General features: G+C 40.8%; 1 protein-coding gene across 3 annotated transcripts in view; it reads right to left on the bottom strand.

Annotated features, from left to right (window-relative positions):
* Nucleotides 1-12,240, bottom strand: part of cnksr3 (cnksr family member 3) — a 47,594-nt gene extending 35,354 nt beyond the window's left edge. Inside the window, exons 1-2 of one of the 3 annotated variants that reach the window (XM_034674570.1) lie at nt 12,132-12,240; nt 11,948-12,052 (exon numbers count right to left, since the gene is read on the bottom strand). In XM_034674570.1, coding sequence (XP_034530461.1) covers nt 11,948-11,999 — 52 coding nt within the window. In that variant the 5' untranslated portion in view covers nt 12,000-12,052; nt 12,132-12,240. Of the gene's footprint in view, nt 1-4,821; nt 4,900-11,947; nt 12,053-12,131 lie in introns of those variants that run through there. The other 2 variants (XM_034674572.1, XM_034674573.1) reach the window with 2 other exon arrangements.

Genomic DNA, 12,240 nt, shown 5'->3' with positions numbered 1-12,240 from the left:
CTGAGGAATAACAAGATGGAGCGAGGAGAGACACTTAAAAACAGATAAAGCAGAGAGCTGCAGGCACATTAGTGAGGTTCCTTGCAAGCCTGCAGCAACCCAAACAGTTGTTACTTAAGCGGAGGGTGTGGAGAGTAAAATACTGAAAAACTGGTTGTCTGGGTCAACGAGTTTGCACCCGAAACTGAATTTATTTTCTTCCGTGATCTGTACTGTTCTTGGTCCCTTCACAGGGCTGGTGCTTCCTTGCTTTTATGCAAACCCTTACCTCCTAGATAAAAAGGTGTCCCAAATCACGTGAAATGATAGCTCTGTTTCTGTGGGAAAGCCATATTTCTTTAATAGTATAAGTGTAATTCCTTAGAAGCTTCAATGTGTTGATCTTCCATACTTCTATAGGTGACATAACATTGTAAAGCAGTGTGGACATGGACAGTAGCAGAGATTGAGTCACTATCCTCCCAACCAATCACTTTCCCAGCCACGCCGCAGCATGTTACCACGAGAATAAACACCCACTAAAGAAAGCAACAAGGGCTTAAAAAAGGTCTCAACCACCCCCTCCTCCTTCTCTCCTCAGTGCTGCTTCTGCTCCTCCACCTCCACCCACCACAATCTGCCGCCTTCCCTGGCCCCTCCAACAGTCATATTGTTCTGGTTCCACTAGACCCAAATAGTCATGGTCTTTGTTTCTTGAAAGTGCACAACACAGCTGAGTTTTGCTTCCGGAATTCAGTGATTGTCTTGTTCCTCGGTTTTTATTGCAACAGGTGCTGGGAAGCATTAAAAAAACAATAAGGACCTTAACTCTGTGTGGGCCTGAAGTCACTGCTAACAGACTGCAGGGTTTGTGCATCAGCAGGACTTCTGAAACACTTTGCTACAACATATACATCCATTCTGCAGGAGAGCTTTAATTAGAGACTGGAATCCTTTGCAAAGTCACAGAGATGGAGGGAGTGAAGGTTGACGCAGGGGAACAAAAGGCAGTGCCAGAAAAAAACACACAAGACAAAGAAGAAAATTACGGCTTTCGGGAAGTGGAGTCCCACTCTTAACCTTAACCTCTGTTCAAAGTCAGAGCCACTGAGTGACAAACAGGTTGAACAAGGCCCAGGGAACTCTGTTTACTGCCCTTATCCCATCACGTGTGCTCTGTATGATCAGGGTGGGCCTGCGTACTGATTACAGAGCAATTTACCAGCAACATAATAGCTGCCTATGGAAACTACAATAAAGGATGAACAAGGTTTCTAGGAGGAAACATGCTCCACTCCTTTAGAGACTGAGTATACATAGTGAGTCAAAACGTATCTTTCTATACATCTCTGTTGCAGGTATGAGTGTAGTACATGCTCCACTTCTAATGTGGATGCCCCTTAGCATCTCTGGATAAGAACTAATGATATAAATCGCCCAAAGGTCAACCCCCCTGATGAATAAAAGGTTTACGACAAAGCTAAGCAGAGGATTTTCTCGATCAAACGACAGCAGGTCCATCTCTGATCCTTGCACAGTGTAAGGCCAATTCTTAAGCCTGGTTTCATCACGCAAATCCAAGCTTGCTGCCTGCTAGCTACCCCGGCTAAAGCCAGCAAGGGCTCTTGGCTGTAGTGGTTCAAAGTGCTACTCGTGGTGGTCACCCCCCTCTGCCACAATGAAGAGCGACAGCATCGGCTGACTCTGTAAGTAAAAGGGGGGTTACTATAGTAACAAAGGGAAGAAGGGGGGAGGTTTGTGGAGGGCAGGGGAGCAGGGGTGTGAGGAAGCTGGCGAAGGGTAAAGTTGGGGAAAAGGGGGAGGGAGAGGAGAGTGTGACCAAGATCCATTGATTTACAACTGGCTTGTGCTCAGGTCAGAGGAGGAGGACTCAGGGGTCAAAAAGACAGAACGTAATCTAACCTCTTTGTACAGGTAGGGCTGAGCGATAATTTGATAACGGTAATTATTGTGATGCAATTTTTCTCAAATACTGTGGGAAAAAACATCACTCTGGCCGTTACCCTTAGTTATCTTATAGGGGGAGTGCACAACTGAAAACAGTACTCTACTAAACTGATACAAAGTGTATCATTTGATATATCTCTGTTGTTGATATCAAATTATGCAAATAACCTCAGCTTGAGAAAATTAAGAATCTACAAAACTAAAACTTCACAAAAATCTCATCTTACATTAAAGACCTGCTTCCTGTTAGCACCGTCAGAGATGATGGATTCAAGAAGCTTATAGAAAACTAAATCCCAGATACAAAATAAAAAACTATCTCGTTTGTTCAATTTTCAACTCACAAGCAAATTTAACTTTAAATGAAATAATGATTTGATATATATGGTCATTATTATCAATATCTACTGATATGAAATATTTCATCGTGATAACATCATTTTCAATATCGCCCAGCTCTATGTACAGGACCAATAAAACACAAACATTCCTCTCAACTCCATCATTACCTTTTCCTGAATGTTCTCCATGAATCATTTCTAATCGTATGACAGTAAACTGTGAATATGACAGACAGTTGAATGAATTATGTAGAGTAAGACGTCACGAGGCAGCCAACAGGCTGTGGGCAGCTGATCCCATTCTCCCTGCAGCGATGGGTGCGGGTGGATGAGGGTGAGTCATCTGAAGTGGAAGGCAGAGGTAAGTGACAGTGTGTCACCTCCAGGCCATGACACGGCACATATGACGCATCTGTTTCGATACACATTCACACGCTGCATGTTGTTGTGTGGTTACTCTACTGATTCTCTGTCTTTGGTGTTCAAGGATAAGTCCCTAACTCTCTACACTGATGATGAATTCCTTGCGAGCGTACAAAACTGTGCAAACCTATAACACACACACAAAGAAAACAGACCCCGCCCATTGGCAGGTGAGGTTTGTTTGTGCTCTTGCTGGCACCTGTTGTGGGTTTCCCTCACTTTAGTGGCATATTGACAAAGGAACAGGGATGTTCCTATAAGTGATAAATGCGCTGTTCAGTGGAAACATACGTACAAGCAAAGATGAAGGGCATGTGGGATGATTTTCCCAGGTGGCTGCACCAATGGGAACAAAAGGAAAGATCAACAGATTCTCATGTGATTGTTTGTGTGGGCCAGGAATATCCTCAAAGAGACACCACTCCCTGCTTGAACAAATTCAAAACTCTGACTTTAAATATTCCTTTTCTTAAACTCTGTGATGATGTTAACTTTGAGGTTTTAAGATTTCCTGAGAAATTAGGAAAAATGTAGCCTCCAACACAATCCAGCTGATTTGTAGTTCAGTAGGTCAAGACAACAGACTTTAACAACAGACTCCAAAATGACAAAGCATACCAGCCTTAATCCGTCATGCTTGACCTGTATTATGACATGTTTAGGGCCCTATGATTTCTGCGTTCACGGAATCGCGGAATTGGCCAATAAAAACGGAATCTACTGTTAAGCGCGGATTGTTGTGGAAAATGACATAATGTGACTGAAATGCTGTCATAGTGAGGAGAGGGAACGTTTGTCTGGGGAAATGTTTCCGGTGACCGCTTATTCATGGCACCACCCGTGCATCTCCTCACAAACCCCTCCCCCGAAATAAACAACAACAACATGTTGAAGCGGCCACCAGAAACACCGGCTAAGTCTTCAAAAAAAACTACTAAACTCATCTCTTACTCCATAATACAGAGCTGAACAGTTCCCAAATGACTTCTATGTGTCAGGTCACATGCTTTTTTACAAATTCTGCCAACATACTGTTGACTGGAAACGTAAAAATACTTGTGATGACCACTTGTCGTCCAAAAGCCATGTGAAAAACAGAAACAAACAACAAGTGCTATAAGCACTTTGTACTTATAGCACTTGTTATGTTACATTGTTACATTACAACATTATGCTTTGACTTCAAATACTGGGCAAAATTGTGCAATGATATGTGGCATCATTGAATTTAAGGATTTTTGCATTTCATTAATGGACATTTTATTCACTGACACAAAAAGCACACACTATATGATGGTAAAATAAGTGTAAAGGGTAAAAATCTGAATTGTAAAAAAATTAAATGGAAGACATGGGATTTGGAAAAAAATTAAACAGATTTCATAGGGCCCTACATGTTACCTAAGATGTTTTAACTGTTGGGAAAGGAAATAAGTATGCACAATAAATGTTTGTTTTTTTCAAAGATGTGGTTCAGTGAAGGGGAAGTCCAGGGCATGACGGACAATGAGTGAAAGAGATACTTCAATAAAGAATGGGAAGTGGCATCGTTGCACTAAAGCATGTAGAATTTTATGCTGACTCACTAGGTGACTTTCAGTCATAACAAAATAAAAATTGGCCTAATTGTGTTTAAATATCAGCGCTATGTACTTTCAATAATGGAGTTATATACACATTTTTGTGTTGAAGTGATGCATGAAAAAAAACATGTCATTTTCACAAAGACAGGTGTTTTTTAGTTTCCTGGTTAAAACAAACACTCACACACCCACCCATTCAGGGTTCATGGAGCCATACTGATAACAGATCTCAGGGCTCATCAATGCACCACCAATGCTGACCAAACAAAGGCTTACCCATTAGCAGGCTTGTCTATCAGCGCTTTAACAAGTAACAAGACAACAAGAGAGTTGACAGACTGAGACGTGTCACAGCAAGTCAAAAAACACATGAACTACGGCTTACGTACAATAATGTGAATTCCTATCGTGTTACATTCTCATTTCTGTTATGCAAACATAAATGGAACAGACAGCAGAAGGGAGGACAGGGTTTTCTCTTAAAGTTTCACTTGGGACTGCATTTCACATAGAGACGGTACACTTACACTGTGGGAAAAGCTTGACAGGAATTCAGTCCATCAGTGTGGAGGACTGGGGAAATCTGGACTAGTCTGAACATGTTCTGAACAAGCTCTGATCTGGCTTCTGTCCAAGTGCCTGAACCAGAAGTGGGCAACAGTTTGTAAAATGACATCCCTTTTTGATTATAGTGGCGTTACACTCCATTGTGGTGTACGCTGGTGGAGGGGTGATAAAGCTTTGTGTATGTGAGTTGACCAGCAATTCAACTTGGTTAAGTATGTTAGATTTGTTAAAGGCAACTGGTGGCCTCAAATTCAACAAAGGAGATGGCTGACCTGTTTTGATTGCCCATTGGCAGAGGTGTGAGTTTGGTTTGGTAGTTGAAAAAACACAGTTGACTGCATTCCTGTCGTGTTCTGTGGTTATCTGAGCATGAACGTATTAGCAGAGCTTAGATAGTGATGCCAACAGAGCCATTGACTTCCCTTTTTCCTCCCCTGCACTAGTTTAAATCATCACACACACACACACACACACACACACACACACACACACACACACACACACACACACACACACACACACACACACACAGAGAGAGATCTGCTGTTATAATATCAGACTCTGCTGCTGTTATAATATCAGACTCTGCTGCTGTTATAAAATCAGACTCTAATATATTGGCCAAATTTCCAATTGCATGACAGTGGGAGTGAGCCTCCAGGCACAATAAAGCAGTGAGAGTAAACCGGGACGCGCACTTGACATCATTGCACGAGAGGTCAGTCAGCATGTGATCCAAGTTTGCCACTGCATCTGCTGTGCCATCTCAGGTTTGAGCTTTTATTCCCATGGCTTAAGTATGGCACCTCAACAAGCCAAGGCTCTTTGGGACCCGAGCCAAATAGCTTGCAGGTCCTGCTAAGCTGAGATCATCCGGGAGATTTGCAATGCACATTTTAGATTTGAATGAAACGCAAACTGGTCTAACGCAGGTTGGCAGGCATACGAGGGGAGACTTGGTCTCCTTTCCTGGCACTGAGAGAGGAACTGTTGGATATACATGCAAATGCAAACTGATTTTGGATTAGTGAATAAAAAATCCTCAACCCAGTAAAGCTCTTAACACATAACAGATCATTAGAGGATACCAGCACAAACACTATATCAAAGCGGAAGCAACATCTTGAAGGTTGGAGTGAGTGGCGAATTTCAAGCACATTGATTAAAACATGGACCCCAGTTTGTTTGTGTCTCCTCATCACTACATTACAATAATGACATAAAGTATTGATGATTTTTGCTGAAGTCTCCATATGGTACAGCTCCTGAGGCTATGAAGCTTGGACGACAGGCCGTGTGAGAAACAGGCCACGGAGGGGCCGACAGGAACCAAACCACGCCAATCCCTTTCAGCCGCCTCTCCCCAGGGGGAATCCTCTTACAGCACTTCCACTGAACTCTAAAAGGCCATTTCTATGGAAAGGTAACATTGTTATCTGCTTAATCAATTCAACACAAAAGGTTGATTTTGTAAGCTAAATGACTGGAAACTGGTAAATGACAAAAACAGGATTTCACTCTCCAAGGGGGGGACAAAGCAAGAAGGACTTTAAACTGAATAATGATTCCACTTTGTTACTTTTCTGTGTACAGGGGGGACACTTACAGGGTGTCCAGGTTTCCACTGTTCCTAGAGCACATGTTTGGATTTATTTAACACCTGTCCTCCCTGCTGTATCCAGCCAGCCTACAATAAGATTGGCTTAAAATGGGTTAATGCGGCCTGTGGTGTCTGTCCAAACATAGACCTTCACTTGTTCCAATTGAGTGACACTTAAGCAGAGGCAATGGATGCCTTAATAAGGGTGAGATGCCTGCACAACGTCTATTCACACTCCAATTTAGGAAGTCTCTGTTTTAGCTTGATAAGAATCATGGGCCATCATTGCCCACACCTCACTATCAACTCTGCAGATAAGGAGTCATTCAGTATGTGCCGACCCGGGTACAAGGCTGTTCTGTTTTCAAGCACACACTTGTTTCAAGACAAAAGAACATTCAGCACATCTGTGCCACTTTTCTGACATGCTAATTACCATCTTAGCACTTTGGTGCTATTTGAGAACAAGGATTAGGCCACACACCTTTTTCACAACTCTTATATTTCCATCCACAAGACATCAAAACAATAGCCATATGAAAAGCACAGTGACCTACATCTGGCGATTCATATCAGATGTGGCTATGGGAGATGTTCCTATCAAGCACATGTGTATCTCCATGATAAGCAAATAGAGCCAGTCCACGAATAGATGTGTGCCACACTGAGCTCTTCAGAGATTCATGTCTGGTCACTACATCAGCATGATTCTAGCTCAAAATAAACCTAGCATCAAAAAGCACACAGCAAATCTATGTCCAGACTTTGTAATATGATGAGCCAGTATTCAAGTATAGAAGTGCTGGAGGACAGTCAGTGTGGAGTGAACTGCAGCGTCTGGACTTGTTTCAGAACTGGAGGAAAGCCACTCGGTAAAACCATTGCAGTGCAGGTTTGCATGTCTGGGATTCCTCTTTAATACCTGGCAGTCTCCCTCCAAAGAACTACAAAGTGGACTGGAGGAAGAAAGAAAGTATGTTTGTGAGAGAGAGAGAGAGAGAGAGAGAGAGAGAGAGAGAGAGAAAGAAAGAGAGAGAGGAAAACATTTTTGAACAGTGCCAGCCTCTCTCAGCTGAAGCATTGCCCATGTGGATTTAGGACTATATTTGGCAGCATATGACTTAATCTTTTGACTTTGCTAACATGGGTATGCGGGTCACTATATTAACATTGCTGGACATGGTTCTTCAAATCTAACCATATTTAACCTTCAAAGCATCACAACAAACAGAAATGTGATGAATTGTTTTATTCAAAAGACACTGCACTGAGACATCTGTACTGTTATTGGAAAAATGCATATCCCCCTGAGTAAGTAGTCCCACATACGACACATGGAATAAAATCACAGGTCCAGCTGGAAGATCAGAGCTCTTAGTGAAGAAGAAGTGCCTCAGGGCATCTCTAGTCCCCAAACAAAAAACAAAGTGTTAATTGAAAGAACCAAATGCCCTTCTATTGGCAATAAACATTCACCAACCACAGCTTGATCTCCTTGAACAATGCAAGTCGTTAACAACTGCCTCAATACACAAAAACAGCCCCTGGATTTTCTGAGGACAACAACCTGAAGCAAATGAGCACAATGCCTCTCTCAGAGTGCTTTCTGGGAGTTTAATTTGACTTTTTTAACACAGATAACAACTTTTGAAACACTTGTTTGTGGTGAGCGTGAACAGGTCGACAAGGCCATGACCCTGTGTCAGTCATGGGTTCTACTCTACTTTGATGCTGGTTGTCTTTGGTATTAAAGAGTTAAACAGATGTGTCAGGAACAGGACAATATGTCTTTACTTTGCCATAGACACTGTTGATAACTTCAGGTCTTCTCTCAGATAGTTAGTGATCTCCTGTTTGAACACGGTGGAGCAGCCAACAAACTCTGTTTAAGAGAGAAGTATTCATTTTAAGTTCAACGGCACCTTGAGACAAGAGTTTTGAAAACATTCATTAAGACCAGACCCTGTATAAGAAACTCAAACAGGGGATCTGTGAAATGTCCGTTATCATGACAACAAACAGGGCTGCGCTTTACATCATACAACCTTAATTCCAAAAACATAAAATGTTAATCCATACAGTTTTGAGGATTTGCAGATCCTTTAAACCTTTTTTAATTGAAAACTGTGCAAAGAAAACATATCAAATGTTGAAACTGAAAAAAAAAAATGTATGCAAAGATGGAACTGCATTCGAATTTATTTGGATACATAACCATTCGATCTGTAAGATGTAGCTGAGCTCGGCATTGAGTGTGGTGGTACAGTTGGCCCTGACCTCTGCCAAAAATGCCTGTCAAAAGGTTATGTTTTATTTTTACTATTTAATTTGTATTATTATTATGACAATTTTTATTATTATTATGACAATTTTTATTATTATTATCTATATATATTTAATTTTTATATATATGTTTTTTTTTTCATTATATAGTTGGTTAGTTATTTAGAAATTGTGTGTCAAGCTGTTAAAATAAAATAAAAAGTTGAAAATTCTTTTGTTTTATAAAAAATAAATGCTCAGGCCCGGGGTTTCTGCCTGTTAAAAAGACGTTTTTCTTCGCCGCTAAAACTAGCTAAATACTTGCTAAAGAGTTGCAATGCTCATGGATCGTGCTCGTGGTTTAAGATGAGATAAGATCGAGCCTTATCCTGTCTTGATGCTGGGTCTTTCTTAATAATAGAACACAGAGAATGGTCTAGACCTGTTATGTTGGGAAAAGTGTCTTGAGATAATATTTGTTATGATAGCTCTACACAAATTAAGATTGATTGATTGATTGATTGATTGATTGATTGATTGATTGATTGATTGATTGGTTAATTGATTAATTGATTGATTGATTACACACACACCTGGAAAGGCTCAAATAATGCTAAACAATACAGGTTGGTAGCGCCATTGTACTGCCAAAAGACAATGCTTTTTTTTAGGGAACATCTTGTATATTTTAGCGATACAATGCAAAACCATATTCTATATTCTCCTATTGAATAAATTTGGCACATCAAAAAACTAAAAATAAAACAAAGGAGACCCTGAACTGTTAAGCAGCTGAAATCCAACATCAGGCAATGAGATGGGACAATATGTCACCATCAGAAATCTACAAACTGGTCTCCTTGGGTCCCAAACGTTTATGTTGTTAAAAGAAAAGGTGATGCAATACAATAGAAAACATTCCCTCGTCCCCACTTTTTCTAAATGTGTTGCTGGCATCAATTTTAAAATAGCACACTTCTCAGTCTCAACATTTGGTGTGTTGTCTTTCCACTATCTTTAATTAAATATAGGGTATATTTAATTGTCAAACCATCAGATTGTTTTTCATTTACGATTTACACAGCATCCCAACTTTTGTGGAACTGGGGTTATAGTTAAGAGCTCTATTTGTTTTGTGGCTCTTACTGTTGAAAGGCAGATCCAATGTATTGCAAAGTAATGATAGTCTAAATTCCTTTGAAACGCCTCTGACCAAGTAAATGACTATTTTGCCTTACAAAACCACAATGAGGAAAGTTACATGTTGTACATGACTAAAAGGCTGCATCATACTTTCTGGAGTCTTCACTGTAATCATAAAACAAAAAGTAGTCTAACAATAATAATAATAATCTGATTGAAGCCGTCATCCCTTTGTATGTGAAAAGGTATTATGAAATATTCCCATGACAGGCCTGTTGTCATTTCAGTCAGTTCATTTCTACTATGTCTGAAGAGGGGTCTGCAAATCCACTTGTTAAGACCTACAGAGACAACCGCTGAGTCAGATTTGTACAAGACTGACAGCAATGGGGGCCTGTGTAGACAACTAATCCTCCATCCATGCGTGCCCTGGCTGGGCCCTTTTCACTGGACACACTGAAACTAACCCCTTTACAATCCCCTTTAGCTATGAATGTGCACTGGCAGGCATGCCTCAATCAGCAGTAAACGCACAAGATCAATGTTATAGTACCACATAATTTTGAAAACCACTTGCACTGAGATCCAAATTGAAGAAGGAAGGAAGTCATGATTTACTTTGGGAAGTTCCCAAATCGAGTTGCCAGTAAAGACATACAGTACAACTTTGCCTCATTGCTGGCCATATTAACAGCCCATTACTCTTAACGCTGTATCATATGCACATGCTTCACTTGTTCAAGTGTGAGGAATGATAGCACTGATTTCCATCCATACTTCACATGCCATTTGGTGTCCCTCACTGGAAATACCAATGCTGTGACTGGTTCTAAACTAATGATGACATTACCATAGAGAGCATTCCTCTCTGTCTATGAAACAGGTACAGTTTTTACGAGTAGCACAGACACAAATGATAGCAACAGGATTCATGACATGTCAACAGATTTGACTTCCTCTGAGATGCAGCGAGCAGTGATTTTAAACCACTGGAATGAGTGCTGGCTACACATTAGTATCACTTGAAGTGTGCAACAAGTCAGTGCATGGACCTATAAAAAGTGTTTACTATCATTCCTCATTTGTGTAGTACCTCAATAAAACTGGTTTTAGCCGTGTGTGGGGGTGTCCTTTGTGGCTTCGATGTTTTTGACACATAACAATGTTACAATGTCATTTAGCAGACACTTTTATCCAAAGTGACGTACATATGAGAACAAAAACAACACAAGCAAAGATCTAGAAAAGAGGAAACAAGATCAGAAAGAGTAACAAAGTGCTTAATGTCAATTTAGGTGCAGGTACTGCCAAGCAGTGTAAAGGCAATGCACAAAAGTAAGTAAGGATTTTTTTTGTTGTTGTTGTTGTTATAATAAAATAAGGAACATCTACAATGAAGCAACCAAACCATTTAAGACCTTCCATTATCTTCATAAACAATTAACCTCACCACAATAATGACCAAAGTACCAAGTGCTGGGTCACTCCAGACCTGAACACAGATTCCCAGAGTAGAGCAGGACAGTGTGAGTCAACTGTAGCTGGAAGACATGATCTGCCACTGGGGACAACAGTGGAGAACAGTCTAGCTAAGTGCATAGTGCTTCCTAAATAGCTGGGTCTTTAGCTGTCTTTTGAAGGTACAGAGGGACTCTGCAGATCGAATGGAGTTGGCCAGTTTAGAGAAGGGTCTATTTAGTCATGGATAACATTTATTTACCTCAAGTATAGCCTTAAAGTCATCTGTCACACAGTGCATAAATTACAATAATCCAATAGTTCATATTAGCAGCTGTTGATTAGGCCAATCAAAGGGCGGATTTAACAGCTGGCGTCAATTAAAGAGCTTAACTTCTAAACATCTGTGAAGTGAGAGTAAAAGAAATGCAGTCCCATTGTTAAGCGCTCCGGTGGAGGTATGTTGACACACAAGAGCAGTTTCTACGAAACTAGCCGGAGATAACTGAGCTGTGAATCAATGCTTGGATACAGAAACTCCGAAAGAGAAGTACAGTCGTTCATAAGCGTTTAGTTCTTTAAAACAAAGTATAAGATAAACACAACAAGTGCTCTGGACTTACCTTTCATCCAGTCCAAAACTTGCTTTGGTGTCCACTTCGTTATCGGCTCCATGACTTCTTCAGCACAAGAAAAGACACGGAAATATGCCGAAGTTTGGCGACAGACTTTTAAAAAGTAAAATTCAAGAAATTAGCTGTCACATTCTTTGCAACAGGTCGGTGCTGTTCGTCTGTTTATGCTCACCCACTACACGACTCTGTACACGCGTGACTGGAGGCTGGACTGAAATCCCCCACAGGTCCTCTCCGCCCGGTCTGGAATCAATGCTGCGTTCAAGTACTTCCGGGCATGC

This window comes from Notolabrus celidotus, chromosome 22 (assembly GCF_009762535.1).
Source record: "Notolabrus celidotus isolate fNotCel1 chromosome 22, fNotCel1.pri, whole genome shotgun sequence".
Lineage (NCBI taxonomy): Eukaryota > Metazoa > Chordata > Actinopteri > Labriformes > Labridae > Notolabrus > Notolabrus celidotus.
Note: the sequence above shows the minus strand (reverse complement) of the source record. Positions and strands in the feature narration are given on the sequence as shown.